The sequence below is a fragment of the Garra rufa genome, chromosome 18 (assembly GCF_049309525.1).
Source record: "Garra rufa chromosome 18, GarRuf1.0, whole genome shotgun sequence".
NCBI classification, from domain to species: domain Eukaryota; kingdom Metazoa; phylum Chordata; class Actinopteri; order Cypriniformes; family Cyprinidae; genus Garra; species Garra rufa.
Window position 1 is genome coordinate 43,313,778 of NC_133378.1, and position 19,326 is coordinate 43,333,103.

The 19,326-nt window shown below is 36.5% G+C and overlaps 2 protein-coding genes across 2 annotated transcripts in view; both read right to left on the reverse strand.

Moving 5' to 3' along the window:
* Positions 1–2,372: 2,372 nt before the first annotated feature.
* Positions 2,373–6,926, reverse strand: gp1ba (glycoprotein Ib platelet subunit alpha). The gene is made up of 2 exons (XM_073822591.1): positions 6,659–6,926; positions 2,373–4,306 (listed from the first exon to the last, which is right to left on the reverse strand). Exons 1-2 carry the CDS (start codon positions 6,903–6,905, stop codon positions 2,406–2,408), a joined length of 2,148 nt encoding a protein of 715 aa, XP_073678692.1. The 5' UTR covers positions 6,906–6,926; the 3' UTR covers positions 2,373–2,405.
* Positions 6,927–11,255: 4,329 nt separating this feature from the next.
* Positions 11,256–19,326, reverse strand: part of LOC141290465 (kinesin-like protein KIF1C) — a 40,873-nt gene continuing 32,802 nt past the window's right edge. Inside the window, exon 23 of the mRNA XM_073822592.1 lies at positions 11,256–18,657. Within this exon, the coding sequence (XP_073678693.1) occupies positions 17,749–18,657 (909 nt within the window). The 3' untranslated portion in view covers positions 11,256–17,748. The remainder of the gene's footprint in view (positions 18,658–19,326) is intronic.

The window sequence follows — 19,326 nt, forward strand, 5'->3', positions numbered from 1 at the left end:
TTTGATTAAATAAATGCAGCCTTAATGAACATGAGAAACTGCTTTAAAAACAGTACAAATCTTACTAGTAAGAACAGTAATAACAGTAACAGTATTGTTTTAGACTGAGATCATCTTCATTACAGCACACACATTTTGTAAAGCACAAGCACTTCACTTTCATTTTTAAACATTTAAAAAATATAAGTAGTGTCTATATTTGTAGAAAGTTAAAGATTATAGTAATAATAATACAATAATGAAATATATGCTAAATAATTACTTATTGTAATAAGTAATGATAAGTGATACGTTATTATAATAACTTTACAAAATAATTACAAAAAATGCATTTTAAGTTTCATATTTAAATTTGTGCATTTTACATTTATTTTATATTTTGAATTTTAGACTTTGTGATTTAATTTTCACATTGTGCATTAATTTTGCATTTTAATTTGGCATTTTTGTTGAAATTTTAGCATTTAGCATTTATTTTGAATGTTTTGAATTTCAAACTTTGCTATTGTAAAGGAGTCAAGTCACCTTTATTTATATAGCGCTTTTAACAATACAGGTTGCGTCAAAGCAGCTTTACAGCATTAAACAGGGCAATAGTGTGTCAATAATGCAGTATTGTAAGCAATCAATTTCCAGTTAAAGGAAGTTCATCATTGAATTCAGTGATGTCATCATCCAGCTCAGTTCAGTTCAAATAGTAGACGGTATTGCTGGAAGTTAAGTGTCCCCAAATACATAAAGGAGTGAATATAGCGAGTACCTCTGAGTTCCGGCGTCTGCGGAGCCGCGTGAGTCTGTATGAAGACCGTTTCCTCTGGTCTGGATGGAGACGCTTGTATCTTCAGCTGGATTCACAGCTTTATCTCTCTTTCTCAGAGTCAAACACAAACCACAATCACTCCTTCCATATATGAGCATATATTCATCAGTTCCCAACATGAGCTTGTCTTGGGTTTCCTGGAAGATGTTCATTTCTGTAACTAGTGAAATCTAAAGCAGTTATTATTGTGAACAGTGTCATTAGATCAGAGGAGAGAACTGTTTACTAACAACAACTGGATCTGTTTTAAATCATTTTAAGCTTTATTGTGTTGAAAAACACCTTTAACAATGACAAAACAACAACAGAATTAGTATCTGCAGCCAGACACTGAAGACAAAAGCAGTTTTTTCATGCACCTGTCAAGTTTGAGATTCTGGGCTTTTTGCTGTTTCATAAAGTGTTTTTTCAGACTAGTGGAAAGAAAACATCCAAAAGACACTGTTAAGTCTTTCTTTTATAGCACTTTATCCATTTGTGTCAATAGATTTCAATTACAATACAGATTTCTAAAGGCCATGAGTTTTTTCTCCTACACTGAGATATAAATCTCCACTTCAGCAGCACTTACACACACCACACTTTACATTTGTGTTCCTGACTATATCCTGAAGGTTTTAACAGAGGGATTTGTTCAGATAGAATTTGCTTGATTATTTTGAACATTTTATTCCCACTAATATTGTGAAAATATAGCATTTTCTGAAGTATGGAGTGACAAAAATGAGATACCCAAAATTCCCTCTGTAAATACTTTTGACTCTAATATGTCAAACAAAATTAAACTTTAATTTTGAAACTGACTTCATTCAGTGTTCAGATTTTTGTGTTAGAAATGCATGCAATATTTTATTAAACAATGACTCCTTGCATATTTAAACCTAACATTTTAGAAAACTTGCAATACAAAAAATGTTTGCAATTATCAATGTAATCAATCAACTGGGTAAGGCCATAACTATTGGTTAATTTTCTTCCTCTATTCACCTGCAGTGTCTCACCTTAAGATCTTCCATCAACAAAAAAAAAGTTGTTTTTATACACATTGTCCTTTATTGATGTTTTGCAGTTTTTAGACACTTTTAAAACTTAAAATAACTCAAAACCCAGAATAAAAGAGCAACAGAAGAGCAGAAACAGGAGCTTGTGTCTGACGAGACACGTGAGGTTCATCATGTCAGAAACACAACGTCAACCTCATCTTAAAGCAAAACACACGCCGCATGTGTGCATCTGTGCAAATGAACTCACAAACACTCATGAATCAAAGAAATCATCATCAAACTGAAGAAGGCAAGATGAAACTAAACAAACGTCATATTATGGCAGGAAACACTCGCCAACCAACACTAGAACCCCTTCTGCATCTCTCTCTGAACATTCATCTCCAGCATGATGCACCACTGCAGACTCACACAAACACATCTGACACTCAGAAATAACATCAAACTGGTTTAAACAACTGTCTGCGGCACAAAGGCACACAAATCATATTCCAAATAAATAGTCATCAGCACATTCACTCCCAACTCCCAACCAACCCCAATCAGAAAGCTCAGAACTGATGAGTAAGACCAAATTGTGTTCATTCCAGAGCGACTGCAGAGGGTTGGCCAATCAGAGAGCAGGACCTCTCACAGGCCACGCCCCCATCCCCAATCTCCCACTCCCCAACCACCCACTGCATCTCTCTCTGGCGTCCTCTCTCCTCTTTCAGGATCAGGCTGTAGCGCGCGTTCGTCCCCACTCCGCTCTGAGTCCAGTGCTCCTCTTCCTCCGTCCATCTGTGTGCTTCCTCTTCTCGGCTAATCACTCTGTACAGCGTCTTCCTGAACACTTCCCCGCTCACCATTGCCACTTGTTCCTTATCTCTCACCAGTTCTATTTCGGAAGAAACGTTCCCTTCAGTCTCTCTCATCTGCTGTTCCTCATCCCTGGAGATGAAGAGGACGCTCCGGAACACGGCTTGAGCATCTTTGATCTGTTCTAGAGGTAAAAACCTCACGCTCTCGCCCTCATTCTCCCATTTGTGTGTGTTTTCAGTGCGTCTGTACGCCCGCAGGGCGACCCCGCCGCTGTCCGAGCGAGCCGAGACGTGACGCTTGAGCCGCCGGTAGACGACCAGGTAGATTCTGAGGAGCCACAGGAACAGCAAACAGGAAGTGAGAGCAGAAAGTACACACAGCAACACAAAGCCAGCAAACAGCCACCAGCACCACGGCAGCAGACGTCCATTCACTTCCTGAGCATCTGACCAGTGCGGACCAATGCTGGTTGGTGGTTCTGCTTGAGGAGTGACCCATCCAGTGGTTGGAGGTTCGGTTTGGAGCATGATCGTGTGCGGTTCTGGTTTGGCGGTACTTTGATGTTGGGATTGGTCAATAATTGGTTCAAAGGTGGTGTCGAATGTGATCAATGCCCTGAAAGTGTGTGGTTCTGGTTGGTCAGTATCTTGACTTTGGGATTCTGTAATAATTGAAACGCTGGATGGCAGTTCTGTTTGGGGAGTGACCCATCCAGCGGTTGGAGGTTCGGTTTGGAGCATGATCGTGTGGAGTTCTGGTTGGGATTCAGCACTAATTGGACCGGTGGTTGGTGATTCAGGGTTAGTTGTGGGTTGGGATGTGTCAGTTTTCCAGATGTTTGGTTCTGTGGTGTATTGAGAGGGAAGATATGGACTGGCCATTGGTGTCAAGGTAAAATACTCCGTCCAGAATTCATACCAGATTCTGGTCCAGGTCTCAGTGACCCAATACTCTTCAACAGAGGTCCAGAAATTGGTGGAATCGTGCAGGTGGGTGTCTGTGGTGGTGTCATATGGAGCAGTTGGCGTTTGAGTGATGGAAATTGGTTTTACTGAGGTTGTTAGAAAAACATGAGGGGGTCCCAAATCATGGTCTCCAATGGGGTAGGGAGGTGGAGGATACATTGGAATGGGTGGAGTTGGTGGATATATTGGATCTGGTGGACAGAAGTCATTCTCCTCCAGCTCAATGATGGGCCGTTTGAGCAGATGAGGCGGTCCAGAACACACCACAGAATCTGCGCCAGGAACGATGTCGTTGGGTCCGTTGTGGATGTAGACGTTGTGTTCCTGGTCGTTCAGGTAGCTGTGGAGGTAACCGATGGTGCAGCTGCAGAGCCAGGGATTGTGGGACAGGTAAACGTAAGGCAAATCTGGTTTGGACGAGAAGAACCCATCGGGCATCAGCGAGACGCTGTTATTCTCCAAGTTGAACGTCTTCAGGCCGCTGGAGGAGACGCGCTCCAGGAGGCGCAGAGGCAGAGCGGGAAGCTTGTTCTGAGACAGGTTGATGATCTCCAGACGCGGCAGCTCGCTGAAGGTGCTGTCGTGAAGGGAGCGAATCTGGTTGCTGTCTAAGTAGATCTCCATCAGATTGGGAGCGCCACGGAACACCATTCCTCCCAAACCGGTTAACCTGTTACCAGACAAACGCAACACGCTCAGCTTCTCCAGCACTGGACCTGAAAGAAACACACAGAGGCATCAGAGTTTGAGACTGTCATCACATCAAAATAAAAGTTTTGTGCCTTCGTAACCATGTCTGTACATAAAGACTAAGTCTACAACCATAAAAAGGCTTAATTAATAATAATAATAAATTATGTAATTATAATAAAAAACTAATTAATAAATATATTATAAAAACAAATCTTAATTTAAAATAAGTTTACAATTTTAATTTATTTTACAAATTAGCTTGCTGTTGCTTGTTTTAATAATTTAATACTTTGTAAACCTCAAACACTTAAAGGGATAGTTCACCCAAAAATGAAAATGTGATGTTTATCTGCTTACCCCCAGGGCATCCAAGATGTAGCTGACTTTGTTTCTTCAGCAGAACACAAATGAAGATTTTTAACTCAAGCCGGTGCAGTCTGTCAGCCAAATAATGGCAGTTTATCAGTGAAAAGTCCCGGATGAGTTTGCGCAAACAAACGTAATCTTTTAGCTTTAAATGGGATTGAACAATCAGGATAAGCACAAGTAATTACCATTTTGAATAGCCGCTATACCCACAATCTCTGTGCTCTGTGGAAACAATGAGTGTCGTATTCATGCGACAGATCGCTTCTGGTGTTTGCGTATTCTACTCCAGAGCGCGTTCACGCGTAACGATCCGGATGATGAACTCGTGCTCATGACAGATGGACGTGGCTGTGTATCAAAGGTAAAAAATGATATAAATACTGTTCAGTTTCTCACAAAAACCGATGGTTTCGTGTCTTAGGACATCAGTGTATCGTCACGAGTTGCAGGGTGTAATTTGGATTTGTCTGTGCATGTTTTTGTTTACTTTTAAAGGTCTGGTGCCCATCCACGTCTATTATTTGGCTGACAGACTGCACCGGTTTGAGTTAAAAATCTTCGTTTGTGTTTTTCTGAGGAAACAGTCACCTACATCTTGGATGCCCTGGGGGTAAGCAGATAAACATCAAATTATCATTTTTGGGTGAACTATCCCTTTAACTTGTGTTTTACAAACATAGACACTAATTATATTTTAAAATATTAAAAAGAATGACCATTTTCCATGACAATTATCTAGCGACAGCTGAAAATTTTTTTTCTTAAATCTTTCCCTGTACTTGTTTTAACAATACTTGAAACTTTACTTTCTCTGTCTATTTGCCTCTCACTTTGGATAAAAGCATCTGCTAAATAAATGTAAATGTAAATATAATTATAAAAAAAATTATAAAATATATGATAAATATTAACTTATCAAAATAATTTAAAAATTGCATTTTGAGTTTGCATTTTAATTTCCCATTTTAATTTTCAATCCAATTTTTGCATGTATTTTGAATTTCGCACTGTGTGATTAAATTTTCACATTGTGCATTCATTTTGCATTTGGATTTTTGCATTTAATTTTCATTGAAATTTTTGCATTTATTTTGTATTTTGAATTTCACACGTTGTGATTTAATTTTCACATTGTGCATTTGTTTTGTATTTGGATTTTTGCATTTTGCCTTTTAATTCTTGCATTTTAATTTCTGTATTTTGAATTTCCAACTTTGTGATTTAATTTTCACATTGTGCATTCATTTTGCATTTGGATTTTTGCATTTTGCCTTTTAATTTTCATTGGATTTTATGCATTTTGCATTTAGTTTGTATTTTAAATTTTACACTTTGTGATTTATTTTTTTACACTGTGCATTCATTTTGCATATAGATTGTTGCACTTTGCCTTTTAATTTTTACATTTTAATTTTCATTAAAATTTTTGCCTTTCACATTTATTTTGTATTTTGAATTTCACACTTTGTGATTTAATTTTCACATTGTGCAGTTGTTTTGCATTTGGATTTTTGCATTTTGCCTTTTAATTTTCATTGAAATTTTTGCATTTTGCCTTTTAATTTTTACATTTTAATTTTCATTAAAATTTTTGCCTTTCACATTTATTTTGTATTTTGAATTTCAAACTTTGTGATTTAATTTTCACATTGTGCAGTTGTTTTGCATTTGGATTTTTGCATTTTGCCTTTTCATTTCCAGTGAAATATGCACATTTTGCATTTAGTTTGTATTTTAAATTTTACACTTTGTGATATATTTTTTTACACTGTGCATTCATTTTGCATTTGGATTTTTGCATTTTGCCTTTTAATTTTCATTTAAAGTTCTGTATTTTGAATTTTACACTTTGTGATTTAATTTTTATTTATTTTATTTTTTTGCTTTTTAATTTTTGCATTAAAATTTTTGCACTTTTCATTCATTTTGCATTTTGAAGTTGACATTTTGCTTTTTGCATTTGAATTGTTGTATTTTTGACAAACGCCTGCTGTGCTTGTGTTTACCAGGCGGCTCCAGTGTGCTGATGTGATTGTGGCTCAGGTCCAGCTCGTGCAGCTCTGTGAATCCAGAATACATGGACCAGGACAGAGAAGTGAACTGGTTTGCGGTGAGAACCAGGACCTGCGTGCTGGTGTCGATGGCGTCCGGAACAGCCGTCAGTCCCTGACTCACGCAGCTGACGCGGGGCCGATGATCCTGATTCCTGTCGCTCTGACAGCTGCTGCTCCTGACCATGAAGCACCGCATCATGAGGAAGACCAGGGTGATGATGAAGCGTGGCATGATGAAGGCTAGCAGCCACAATTCACAACAAAACCAAAAGAGAAAGTGATTTTTTTTTTATCACAAGTTGTCTTTAAATTAACTTTTATTAACAGTATATAATCATATTATAATATTATAATCAGTATATTAGAATGATTTCTGAAGGATCATGAGACGCTGAAGACTGCAGTAATGATGCTGAAAATTCAGCTTTGATCACAGAAATAAATTATATTTTAAAATATATTCACATAGAAACCAGCTGTTTTAAATTGGAATATTATTTCACAATATTACTTTTTCAGAATTTTTAATGAAATAAATGCAGCCTTAATGAACATAAGAAACTTCTTTAAAAACAGTACAAATCTTACTAATAAGAACAGAAATAATAGTAACAGCATTGTTTCAGACTGAGATCATCTTCATTAAAGCATAAGCACTTCACTAACTTTCTACAAATATGGACACTACTTATATTTAAAAAAAAATAATTATAATAATAAAAAAATAATGAAATATATGATAAATAATAACTTTTATTTAATAATAATAATTTTAATAAAAAAAAATGATTGTTAAAATTTGCATTTTAATTTCGGCATTTAATTTTCATTGAATTTTTTGCATTTTGCATGTATTTTATATTTTGAATTCCACACTTTAATTTTCACATTGTGCATTAGTTTTGCAGTTTAATTTTGCTTTTTTTTTTGTATTTGCATAATTTTTATTGAAATTGTAGCATTTTGCATTTATTTTGTGTTTTTGAATATTTACTTTTGCATTTTCATTTTTGCAGTTGACATTTTCATTTGCAGTATTGCTTTCAATACAGCACACAAATATAACATTTCATCTTCAGAACTGACATTATGATACAGTAAAGGAGTAAATAAAACGAGTACCTCTGAGTTCTGGCGTCTGTGGAGCCGCATGAGTCTGAATGAAGCCTGTTTCCTCTGGTCTCTGGATTCACAGCTTTATCTGGCTTTCTCAGAGTCAACCGCCTCTCCAAATATGAGCATATATTCATCATTTCCCAACATCAGCTTGTCTTGGGTTTCCTGGAAGATGTTCATTTCTGTAACAAGTGAATATGCTTTATATAGCAGTTATTATTGTGAACAGTGTCATTATATCAGAGGAGAGAACTGTTTACTAACAAGGATCTGTTTTAAATCATTTTAAGCTTTATTGTGTTGAAAAACACCCATCTTTATTCATTATCTGCACTCAGACACTTAAGCTATATTTGTAGCAAAAGCCAAAAAATCATTAAGATGTTAAGGGGATATTTAAAAAAAGCACATTTTTTCATGCACCTGTCAAGTTTGAGATTCTGGCCTTTTTGGTTTTTCTTCTGAGACTATAATTTCTGACTGCTCCTTCTCCTCGAGCTTTAACTCTCCAAACTCCAAACTCAGTCCAGATCTTCAGACTGATCTGACACCAGTTGCTGGATCTTTTCAGACTGATCCGACTTACGCTTTTCCTAAAAATGAGGATTAAAACTGAGAAAAATCCCATAGACTTACATTGAGGGAATGTTCAAATGATCAACACTATTCAAACTCACACTGACTACGTTTACATGGACAGCAGTAATCTAATTAATGACCTTATTCTGAATAAGACAATAATATGATTAAGCTGTTTACATGAGTTGCTTTTATAATATTTCTTTCATGTTCCCGTTTTACATGTTAGAGTACATAGATCGATTAATGACACATCATTAGGTCCACACATATATAATGTACGTATGTATGTGTGTATATATATAAATATAAATAATTTATTCCTGGTATTTTAAAGCTGAAATTGTCAGTCTTCAGTCTCACATTATCTTTCAGAAATCATTCTAATATACTGATTTGCTGCTCAAAAAAAAATTATTATTATTATGTTGAAAACAGCTGAGTAGTTTTTTTCAGGTTTCTTTGATGAATAGAAAGTTCACACGGACATTTAAAAAAAAAAAGAAATCTTTTGAAAAATAAATGCCGTTATCATCAATTTTGATTGATTAAAAATAAACACAGACTCCAAGCTTTTGAATGGTATAGTGTATAATGATACAGAACTTTTACTTCAGATAAAGGCTGATCTTTGGATCTTTCTATTCATCAAAGAATCCTGACAAAAATTACTCAATTGTTTTAAATATTGATGTTAATAATAAAAATAAAAATTTGCATGTTATAATTATTTCTGAAGGATCATGTGACAGAGAAGACTGGAGTAATGATGCTGAAAATTTAGAAAATAAGAGAAAATAAATGGCAAATCATCCAAAAAAAAAAAAAAATTCCTATTTCAGACACTCATACATTTTTTTCCTTCATAGGTTTTCATTTTCAATGAAATTGAAAAGTCATTTTCAAGTCATTTTACTGTATACTTTTGGAGAAAATAATTGTCAAGTTAGCCCAAAAACTAAATGCATTTACACCATTTGCCATTTTCAAAAAAAATTCCTTTATAGGTTTGCTCATTTTCTCAATTAATTCTTGTTCACAGTCACTCTGACTATTACTGTATTTATTTTCAAGTCATTTTACTGTATAGTTTTGGAGAAAATAAATGGCAAATTAGCCCAAAAAACAAAGTTCATTTGCACCATTTCCCATTTTCAGAGACTCATAAAACTTCTTCCTTCATAGGTTTGCTCATTTTCTCAATTGATTCTTGTTCACAGTCACCCTGACTATTACTGCATTCGTTTTCAGATGATTTTACTGTATAGTCTTTGAGAAAATTAAAGGCAAAATCACCCAAGCATCCTTGCACTTTTACATCATGTCCCATTTTCAAGTAATTAACATTATAGTTTTGCAAGAAATTAACAGAATCAATCCAAAGTTTAAAGTATATTCTTGCACTTAATTTGCAAAATTATATTTATTACTGAAAACCTTTTATATGGTTGCGCTGTTACAGGAAAAGAAAAAGGAAAAAAAAAAGACTTGTTTTCATTTTGCAAGAACATAAATAAATATGGATCTGGACATTTTCACTTTTTTTATTTTAAAACACAAATAAAACGTAAAAAATATTTATAAATTAATTAATTTAAAACAAAAAAATAAATATAAAACGTACTAGAATGATCTTTAATGCTTATATTAATAAAAGTTTCCATTAACCCATGTTATGCAACTGAAACATATTTTTTTCCTCTCGTGATAAGTCAAGGCAATGGATTTTTGTGGGATTTTGTCTATATTTAATCGAATGTGACCTGTACATGCTGTTTTACAAAATATTCCTTTTTCAAATTGTCTGGAAAACCACCTCATGTGAGTGTAAAAACTATTTTGCAATATATGGGAGTTTTTGCGCAATTGACACGTTTCCATTAAACATATTTTCAATTTGCGCAATTCAAAGGGTAATGAAAAAGCAGCTAGTGTAATCAATCAACTGAGTAAGAAAGGTGACAACTATTGATTATTATTGATATTTTTCCTCTATTCACCCGCAGTGTCTCGCCTTAAAGGGGTCATCGGATGACCATTTTCCACAAGTTGATATGATTCTTTAGGGTCTTAATGAAAAGTCTATAATGTACTTTGGCTAAAAATTCTCAATAGCAGTGTAATAAAACACCCTTTTACCTTGTCAAAATCAGCTCTGCAAAACATCAACTCATTTTAAGACATGGCCCCTTTAAATGCTAATGAGCTCTGCTCGCCCCGCCCCTCTCTGCTGAGGGATTATGAGCCGTAATGTTTACTTTAGCCGTGTTTAGCTGCATTTATCGGCGAAACTTGCCAACAAGCACATTATTAAGAAAGGCCATTTGCAAAGATGCATAATAAAAAACGCTTCTACTCACTTCTGCTGTGGGTGAAGCTGCATCATCAATGATTCACACAAACATAGACGCATATGTAGATCAGTTTAAAACCAAAAGTAACATTAATCCTCTGCGTCTTCAGCGGCTCAGATGTCGGGAGTAAATGACGACTGCTGTGTTCATTATTAATAACAGAACACCTCAATCGCTCAATTAGAGTCTTCCTCTGCTCCTGAGTCACACAATGGAGATCAGAGTCGGACTGTTTCAGCTCGATGAGGGCGGGGCTAAGGTAAGGCGCTCATGTCAATCAACTGTGTTTCGTCACACCCACAAGAAGCTGAGAATGAGCTGATTTTAAAAAGGGGATATTTTAAAGATTAAAAATACCACTGGGTGTATGTTTATCATTGTAGGGTGGTTGTGTTCACAAACTGACAACACACATTAATGTTCAAACTACATGGAAAAGTGAGTTTTGCATCTGATGAACCCTTAAAACCTTCAATCAACAAAAAACCCCCAGAAATTCGTTTTTATACACATTGTCCTTTATTGACATTTTGCAGTTTTTAAACACTTTTAAAACTCAAAAATAACTCAAAACCCAGAATAAAAGAGCAACAGAAGAGCAGAAACAGAAGCTTGTGTCTGACGAGACACGTGAGGTTTATCGTGTCGGAAAACGAAGCGCCGACGCCAACCTCATCTTAAAACAAAACACACGCCGCATGTGTGCATCTGTGCAAATGAACTCACAAACACTCATGAATCAAAGAAATCATCAAACTGAAGAAGGCAAGATGAAACTAAACAAAGGTCATATTACGGCAGGAAACAGTCTACGGGTTTAATAGGAGTCAGCAGATTGTCCAGAAGGGTTAAAGGTCACGGTCAGAAGATGCTAGCCGTGTGACGTCACGTCTCGCAGTAATAACCAACACTAGAACCCTCTCTCTGAACATTCATCTCCAGCATGATGCACCACCGCAGACTCACACAAACACATCTGACACTCAGAAATAACAACTGGTTTAAACCACTGTCTGTGGCACAAAGGCACAGGAATCATATTCCAAATAAATAGTCATCAGCACGTTCACTCCCAACTTTAAAAAAACCAACATCAAAATCAAAAACATCTACGACTTGCGTCTTCACTCTACATGTCCTTTCATTGACCTTTAAACTCTTCACATCCCTTTCATCATCATCATCATCAGTGATTGACAGCTGTCAATCATCTACTGCTTTCCTCAGTGCTGCTCATCTCATTTCTCTCTACACTGTAAAAAGTTTTCACCAGTTTCAACTTAAGCAGCTGCCTTAAGTTTTTAAATTAAATCAGCTTAAAACTACAAGTTATTTTAACTTATTACAATAAAAATGAGTTGATTTAACTTATGAGTTTAAATGACTTAAGTTGATTTAACTTAAAAAAGCTGCCTTAAAATGTTAAGTTGGAAATGGTGAAAACTTTTTACAGTGTAGTCTGAATCAATTCATTTTAATGAACCGGATTCATTTGAATCATTCATTATTTAAACTGTAAACAAGGTGAATGATGAAGTCTAACACTGATCATCTGGCTCATTGTGTTCCACTACATTGAACTGAAATTTAGAGTGTGTTCACACATGTTTGATTTGAATAAAATTAACTCTGATGTGATTGTTCTTCATTTGAGTAAGTGTGCGCACTATTGCGCACCAAACAAGCGGAGTGAAACCACTAAAAAGATGGGTTTCAATTCACTTTCAAATGAACTCTGGTGCAGTTCGAATTAAATATGAACGCAACAAGGAGCAAATCTGACCCTGGAACACAAAACCTGTCATAAGAGTCAATAAGCTTTCCATTGATGTATGGTTTGTTAGGATAGGACAATACTGCCCTCCAAAGGCAAAGTGCAGTAACTATGCCAAATGCCTTTAAAGTTTTTACACCAGCTAGTCAAACCTGTTGACACTCTCGTTTCTCTGAAACAGGACAAAATTGAACCAGGAGACTTTGCCACAAGACAAAACAGTCGTCACAAAGTCCATTTTGAGACTCAATTTTGACCAAATGTGTAGTTACTGCGCTTTGCCTTTGGAGGGCAGAATATTTAGAAAATCTGGAATCTGAGGGTGCAAAAAAATCTAAATATTGAGAAAATCACCTTTAAAGTTGTCCAAATGAAGTTCTTAGCAATGCATATTACTAATCAAAAATTAGCTTTTGATATATTTACGGTAGGAAATTTACTAAATATCTTTATGGATCATGATCATATTCTAATGATTTTTGGCATGAAAAATGGATCATTTTTACCCATACATTAGTATGTATTTTTGCTACTTTGTGCTACTTAAGACTGTTTTTGAGCTCCAGGGTCACATATACTTCTAAACAAACCAAAAATAAGAAGTAATGACAAGGTGTGACGCTATGCAAAATGATTTCACAAAGGGAACAAGTGGTGTATTCAAACCAAAATGAGCAGAGGGCAAACGTAGAGCAAAGAGGATGTAAAGTGGCTTTTATGAGCTCTTTGTGAGTTCGCAGGTGGTCAAAATAAAATCATATACTGTACACGATGAGCGCTCTTAGTCCAGCTGATGGCATTAGGTGTATGCGTTTGCTTTAAGTCAAACACACAGGTTGTGAACATATCACTATGCCTTTAGGTTCAGTATCTTTAGGTTCGCTTTTAAAAATGTCAGTGTGAACGCTAAGCGGATCAGGACCAAATGTATCATTTTCCTTTTTGATCCGGATCAAATGAACCAAACGAACTGAACTACAAGTGTGAACACACCCTTAAAAACTGAAGGGTGAGTCAAATGATTCTAGCTGGTGATAAACGGTATTTGAACACTAAGGACAAGATTAGTTCACTTCCACAACAAAAATTTCCTGATAGTGTACTCACCCCCATGTCATCCAAGATGTTCATGTCTTTTTCGCAAAGAAATTCGTTTTTCTTTTTGCTTGAGGAAAACATTTCAGGATTTTTCTCCATATAGTGGACTTCTGTGGTGCTCAACAGATTGAAGGTTAAAAATACAGTTTCAAAGCAGCTTCAATGGACTCTAAACGATCCCAGCCGAGGAATAAGAGTCTTATCTAGTGAAACGATTGGTCATTTTCTTTAATAAATGAATATTTATACACTTTTTTTTATCCACAAATGCTCATCTTGTCTAGCTCTGTGTGTACTCCGGTTCAAGACAGTTAGGGAATGTCAAAAAACTCCCATCTCATTTTCTCCTCCAACTTCAAAACCATCCTACATCGCTGTTTTACCTTTTTTTGCAAAGGTTGTTTGACTGCCTTTGCATGTTCACTTTGTAAACACTGGGTCGGTACTTCTGCAGCGATGGAGGACAATTTTGAAGTTGGAGGAGAAAATGAGATGGGAGTTTTTAGACATACCCTAACTGTCTTGAACCAGAGTGAACAGAGTTTACGCAGAGCTAGACAAGACAAGCATTTGAGGTTAAAAAGTACATAAATTGCCTTTTTTAAGAAAATGACTGATTGTTTTGCTAGATAAAACCTCGGCTGGGATCATTTAGAGTCCTTTGAAGCTGCATTTAAACTGCATTTTGAAAGTTCAAACTCGTGGGCACCAGAAGGAGAAAAATCCTGGAATGCTTTCCTCAAAAAACGTAATTTCTTTGCGACTGAAGAAAGAAAGACATGAACATCTTGGATGACAAGGGGGTGAGGAAATGATCAGGAAATGTTTATTTTACAAGTGAAGTAATTCTTTATGATGTTTATAGTTGTTCGAGGTGAATGAATCATCCATGAATCAGGCATCAAAATTCCTTCTGCATCCCAGATCTCACATAGTAAACCATCACATTCACACTCACTCATGGCGTTTCCTTCTGTGATCTGAGGTTATTGGCGTCTCATTAAGGCACATTAAGGCTGAACATACAAACACCCCAAACTTACGCACTTGTACTAGTCCTGGGCTATTGAGTGGTTGCTGAGAGGTACGTGATCCGGAACACACCCACAGACGGAGCAGTGACGTGGCGACTGTGTGTTTGGGTCAGTTTGGGTGAACTAGTGTCGGACTGCCCACACATGCATATTGCACTTTAAAAAAAGAGAGCTTTCCAAAAATCAAAAGCTCTAATCTGATTGGATGACCAGGAGTCAGTGTGACTGAAGGCTCGTTCACAACAAGAATAATAACTATAACAACATACTACATCAGCGTGTGCATAAAGGTCTATTTATTAAAAGCAGCAGTTTTGTCGTCTGTCGCTTTAAATGCTTGAGCTCAGATAGATTCTGATTGGCTGTCGATGTTTTTGTCATCCACCAATGGAATTTTTTTTTTAAATAGGGATGTAACAATATCAAAATCTGATGATATCACGAAATTATGTTTATTGCGAAAAAAAGACAAATTAAGAGTTGAAAAGTTTTTACATTTTGTACATTTTAAAGTTAAATTCTTGTATCCAATGCACTTTTAAAATTAAGAGGTAAAAAGTCAGTCAGAAAAAAGTCAGTGAGTTGACTTGTACCTAAACTTTTAAAGGGGACTCAACCCATTTTTTATTTGTGGTATACTGTCTCAGTCTAAATTGCATTCACACTGGTGTTTTAGGAAGACAAACTAATTAGAATTCAGCTTCAGTGAAAACAGTCTTACAAAAACACATCTCACTACAAATCTAGTGAAATGCTGTAATCATCTGTCACGAAAATAAAGCATAACTGGTGGCCGTTGCGTTCCTAAACTCACAGCACATGCAATAAACCAGTTCACTGCATTTATTCACTGTAAACGGAGCCGTTCTGAGTTGTGGAAAACACTGGATCACGAGTTGATCGTCTAAATGAAGTGTGCCCTTCGCTTTGAAACATGCAGCGAAAGCGGTTTAGGCCATATTGTGCTTTTAGTTTGTTTGACAGATTCTGTGTCAAAGCATAATGGCCCAAAACACAACTTTAAATACCTTTTTGGTTATAATATTTTAAAAATCTACACTTTTTGCCTGGAAGACCTATCGTTTCATATCGTGCTGTGACCATGATAATATCGAGACAGTTTTGCTATCGCTTTACCACGATATTGATAATATCGTTACATCCCTATTTGAAAGTGATTCAAATTATATCATCAGGTTAGTTGTAATGTGGACTATAGTCACGGTTATATTAGGCAAACGTATTCAAAATTCTAAAACTAAAACATTGTGTTGTACATTATCAGAAGTGTAGCGATACATAAAACATTTGTGAAATTTTAGCAACATTTCACAGACAAGAAAGGTCCGTTGTCTCTCACAAACCAAAAAAAAAACTTTTAAACAAAGCAGCTTTCTGTTGGTCAACACTGCAAACTTGTGTGACAACTTTTAGGGAAATCTTTCACTCTTACGTGAGATTTGCAATCGCGTAGATTCCTATTAAAACGACTTGATTTCACCTTGAGGGAAGACACTGCAGGCAAAAACACAGTTTTTTCATGCACCTGTCAAGTTTGAGATTTTGGGCTTTTTGGTTTTTCATAAAATGTATTTTTTCAGACTAGTGGAAAGAAAACACCCAAAAGACACTGTCAAGTGTTTCTTTTATAGCACTTTATCTATTTGTGTCAATAGATTTCAATTACAATGCATATTTTTAAAGGCCTTTTTCTCAAAATGAGTTTTTTCTTCTACACTGAGCCATAAATCTCCACTTCAGCAGCACTTACACACACCACACTTTACATTTGTGTTCCTGACTATATCCTGAAGGTTTTTACAGAGGGATTTGTTCAGATATATCATATATATATATATGTATGTGACCCTGGAGCACAAAACCAGTCTTAAGTCGCTGGGGTATATTTGTAGCAATAGCCAAAAATTCATTGTGTGGGTCAAAATTTTAGATTTTTCTTTTATGCCAAAAATCATTAAGAAATTAAGTAAAGTTCATGTTCCATGAAGATTTTTTGTAAAATTCCTACTGTAAACATATCAAAATGTAATTTTTGATTTGTAATATGCATTGTTAAGAACCTAATTTGGACAACTTTAAAGGTGATTTTCTCAGTCTTTTTGATTTTTTTGCATCCTCAGATTTCTGATTTCAAATAGATGTATCTCAGTCAAATATTGTCCTATCCTAACAAACCAGACATCAATAGAAAGCTTATTTATTGTATAAATCTCAGTTTTGTCAAATTTAACCTTATGACTGGTTTTGTGGTCCAGGGTCACATATTTGCTTGATTTTTTGACATATTAGGGTCAAATGGGAATGGGAATTTTGGGCATCTCATCTTTGTTTTGTTTGTTAGAACAGACAAAAAACAATATATTTTCACAATGTTTATGGGAATAAAATGTTGTATAAAATAAAGCAAATTATATATGAACAAATCCCTCTGTAAAAACCTTCAGGATATAGACAGCCTCTGGCTTGCTTAGTTGGGGACACTTTCCAGCGATATCATATAATATTGTGATTTCCGGATTTCTAATTGATTGTTTACAATAATGCGTTACTTACACACTATTGTGCTGTTTAAATACTGTGCAGTGCTTTGACCCAATCTGTATTGTTAAAAGCGCTATATAAATAAAGGTGACTTGACTTGACTTGACAGGAATAAAAATGTAAAGTTTGGTGTGTGTAAAAACAAAATCTATTGACACAAATAGATAAAGTGCTATAAAATAAACACTTAACAATGTCTTTTGGATGTTTTCTTTCCACTAGTCTGAAAAAACACTCAAACCTCAAAATCTCGAACTTGACAGCTGCATGAAAAAACAGCGTTTTTGCCTGCAGTGTCTCCCCTTAAGAATGATTCTGAAAAGTCTTCATCACAGTTATTGTTCTTGTTGCGAAAGGGTCTTAATTGTCACGCAAACGCTCTCTTTCTGTCTAAAGTGGGCAGTTTTTGGCCAGAATGAACTCTTTCTGATAGTCTGACTATAGAGACTGTTAACTAACCCATTAAAACACGGCTTGTCTTGATGACGTTATCAGTGAACGACAGTTAAACGATGGACACGTGCATCAGACGGGCGTTTCTTTACTCTTCAGGTCGGGGGCGCTGTACTGCCGTCTCATGCGCGGCGGGGTGACGTATCCCTGCGGTTTTTGGTTTCTGCCGTGCTGCTGATCCGCGAACGCGTGCGGTAGAGTCTGGTAGTTCTGGTAGGCGGGCCGCTGATGATTGACGTACGGTTGCGCGTAGGCCCCGTCCCCACGTGCTCTGGGGCCCGGCGACTGGCGGCGGTAGCGGCTGCGGCCCTGATGCTGCGAACCGTTATTGTTGTGGTGACCGTTGCTATAGTAACCCTGGTTGCCAGGCAGGGTGGAGCCGTCCAGTGAGTTACGTCTGTAGCGCCACTGCTGCTGCTGCTGCTGAGGAAACTGATTGCCGTTGCCATAGTTACCGTCGCTGTATTGGCGAGGTTGCCAGGCGCGACTGGGGGAGGGCGCGCGCATCACGACCGGCACTTGGAACGGCAGAGGAAGTAACGGCATGCAGGGAAGGGGAACGGGGCCTCGTCCTTCGTTGCGCTCGTCCTTGAAGTCTTCCAGCGTGACGGACGCGTTCGGGCCCCAGGAGAGCCGGTGCTGCGGGTTGCTCTTGAAGGGGAATTTCAGCTTGCAGTCCTGCGGGGGAATGAAGCGCCCCGTTCCGGGAAGGTGAACCACGCCCTCCCCGGCCCCGCCTCCGGCTCCGCCCCCTCTGCGCAGTCGTTTGGTGATCTGCTGCTGCTGCAGGTTGTGCAGACGCATCTGCTCCTGTTTGAGCCAGCGCAGGCGGCCCCTACGGAAGGCGGGGTCTTCTTCCATCAGCCGTGACACGCGCTCCTCTTTGGGGAGGTGCTCTAGAGGGCCACACCCATCCTGCTCGTCATCACGCTCCTGATCGCCATTTGCAGGCAGATCCTCTGATTCTTCATCATCGTCATCCTACAAACACAATCATGTCAGACATTACTGACTTCATTCTGAACTGAGCTGAGAATGTCAGTTTGTAGGTTTAGAGAAAGAAAAAAACTGAAAACAAAACAAAAAACAGGAAAAACAAACCAAAGTAAGAAAAACTAAATTAAAAAGCAAGCAAAAAAGTTATAAGTAAAACTTATAAAAGGAAAAGAAAGAAAAAATAATCAAGAAAGAAAAAAAAACTGAAAACAAAACAAAAAAAAACTGCCAAAACAAACCAAAATAACAAAATAAAAATAAAAAAGCAAGAAAGAAAAGAAGGAAATGAAACGAAACCATAACATATAAAAGAAAAAGAAAAGAAAAAAGAAAGAAAAATTAAATAAGAAACAAACAAACAGAAAACAAAAGAAAAAACAAACCAAAACAAAAAAACTAAAGCAATTTTTTTAAAAGAACAAAATTAACAACAACAAAAAACAGTGAAAAAGAAAACAAGCAAAAACTAAAAGAAAAGAAAAAAATAAACAAACAAAAACAATGAACAAGAAATGAAACAAAGAAAAAAAAAGAAAGAAAGAAAAAATAATCAAGAAAAAAAAATGAAAACAAAACAACTGGAAAAACAACATTAAAAAGCAAGAAAGAAAAGAACATAATGAACCAAAAGAAAAAAATGAAACAAACAAAAGC

What these genes read in the sequence shown, in the direction of transcription:
- gp1ba (XM_073822591.1), bottom strand. Translation starts at nt 6,905, where the DNA reads ATGATGCGGTGCTTCATGGTCAGGAGCAGCAGCTGTCAGAGCGACAGG. An exon ending in CAGCACACTGGAGCCGCCTG is followed by an intron (nt 4,307 to 6,658) that starts GTAAACACAAGC and finishes TGTTTCTTTCAG; the next exon opens with GTCCAGTGCTGGAGAAGCTG.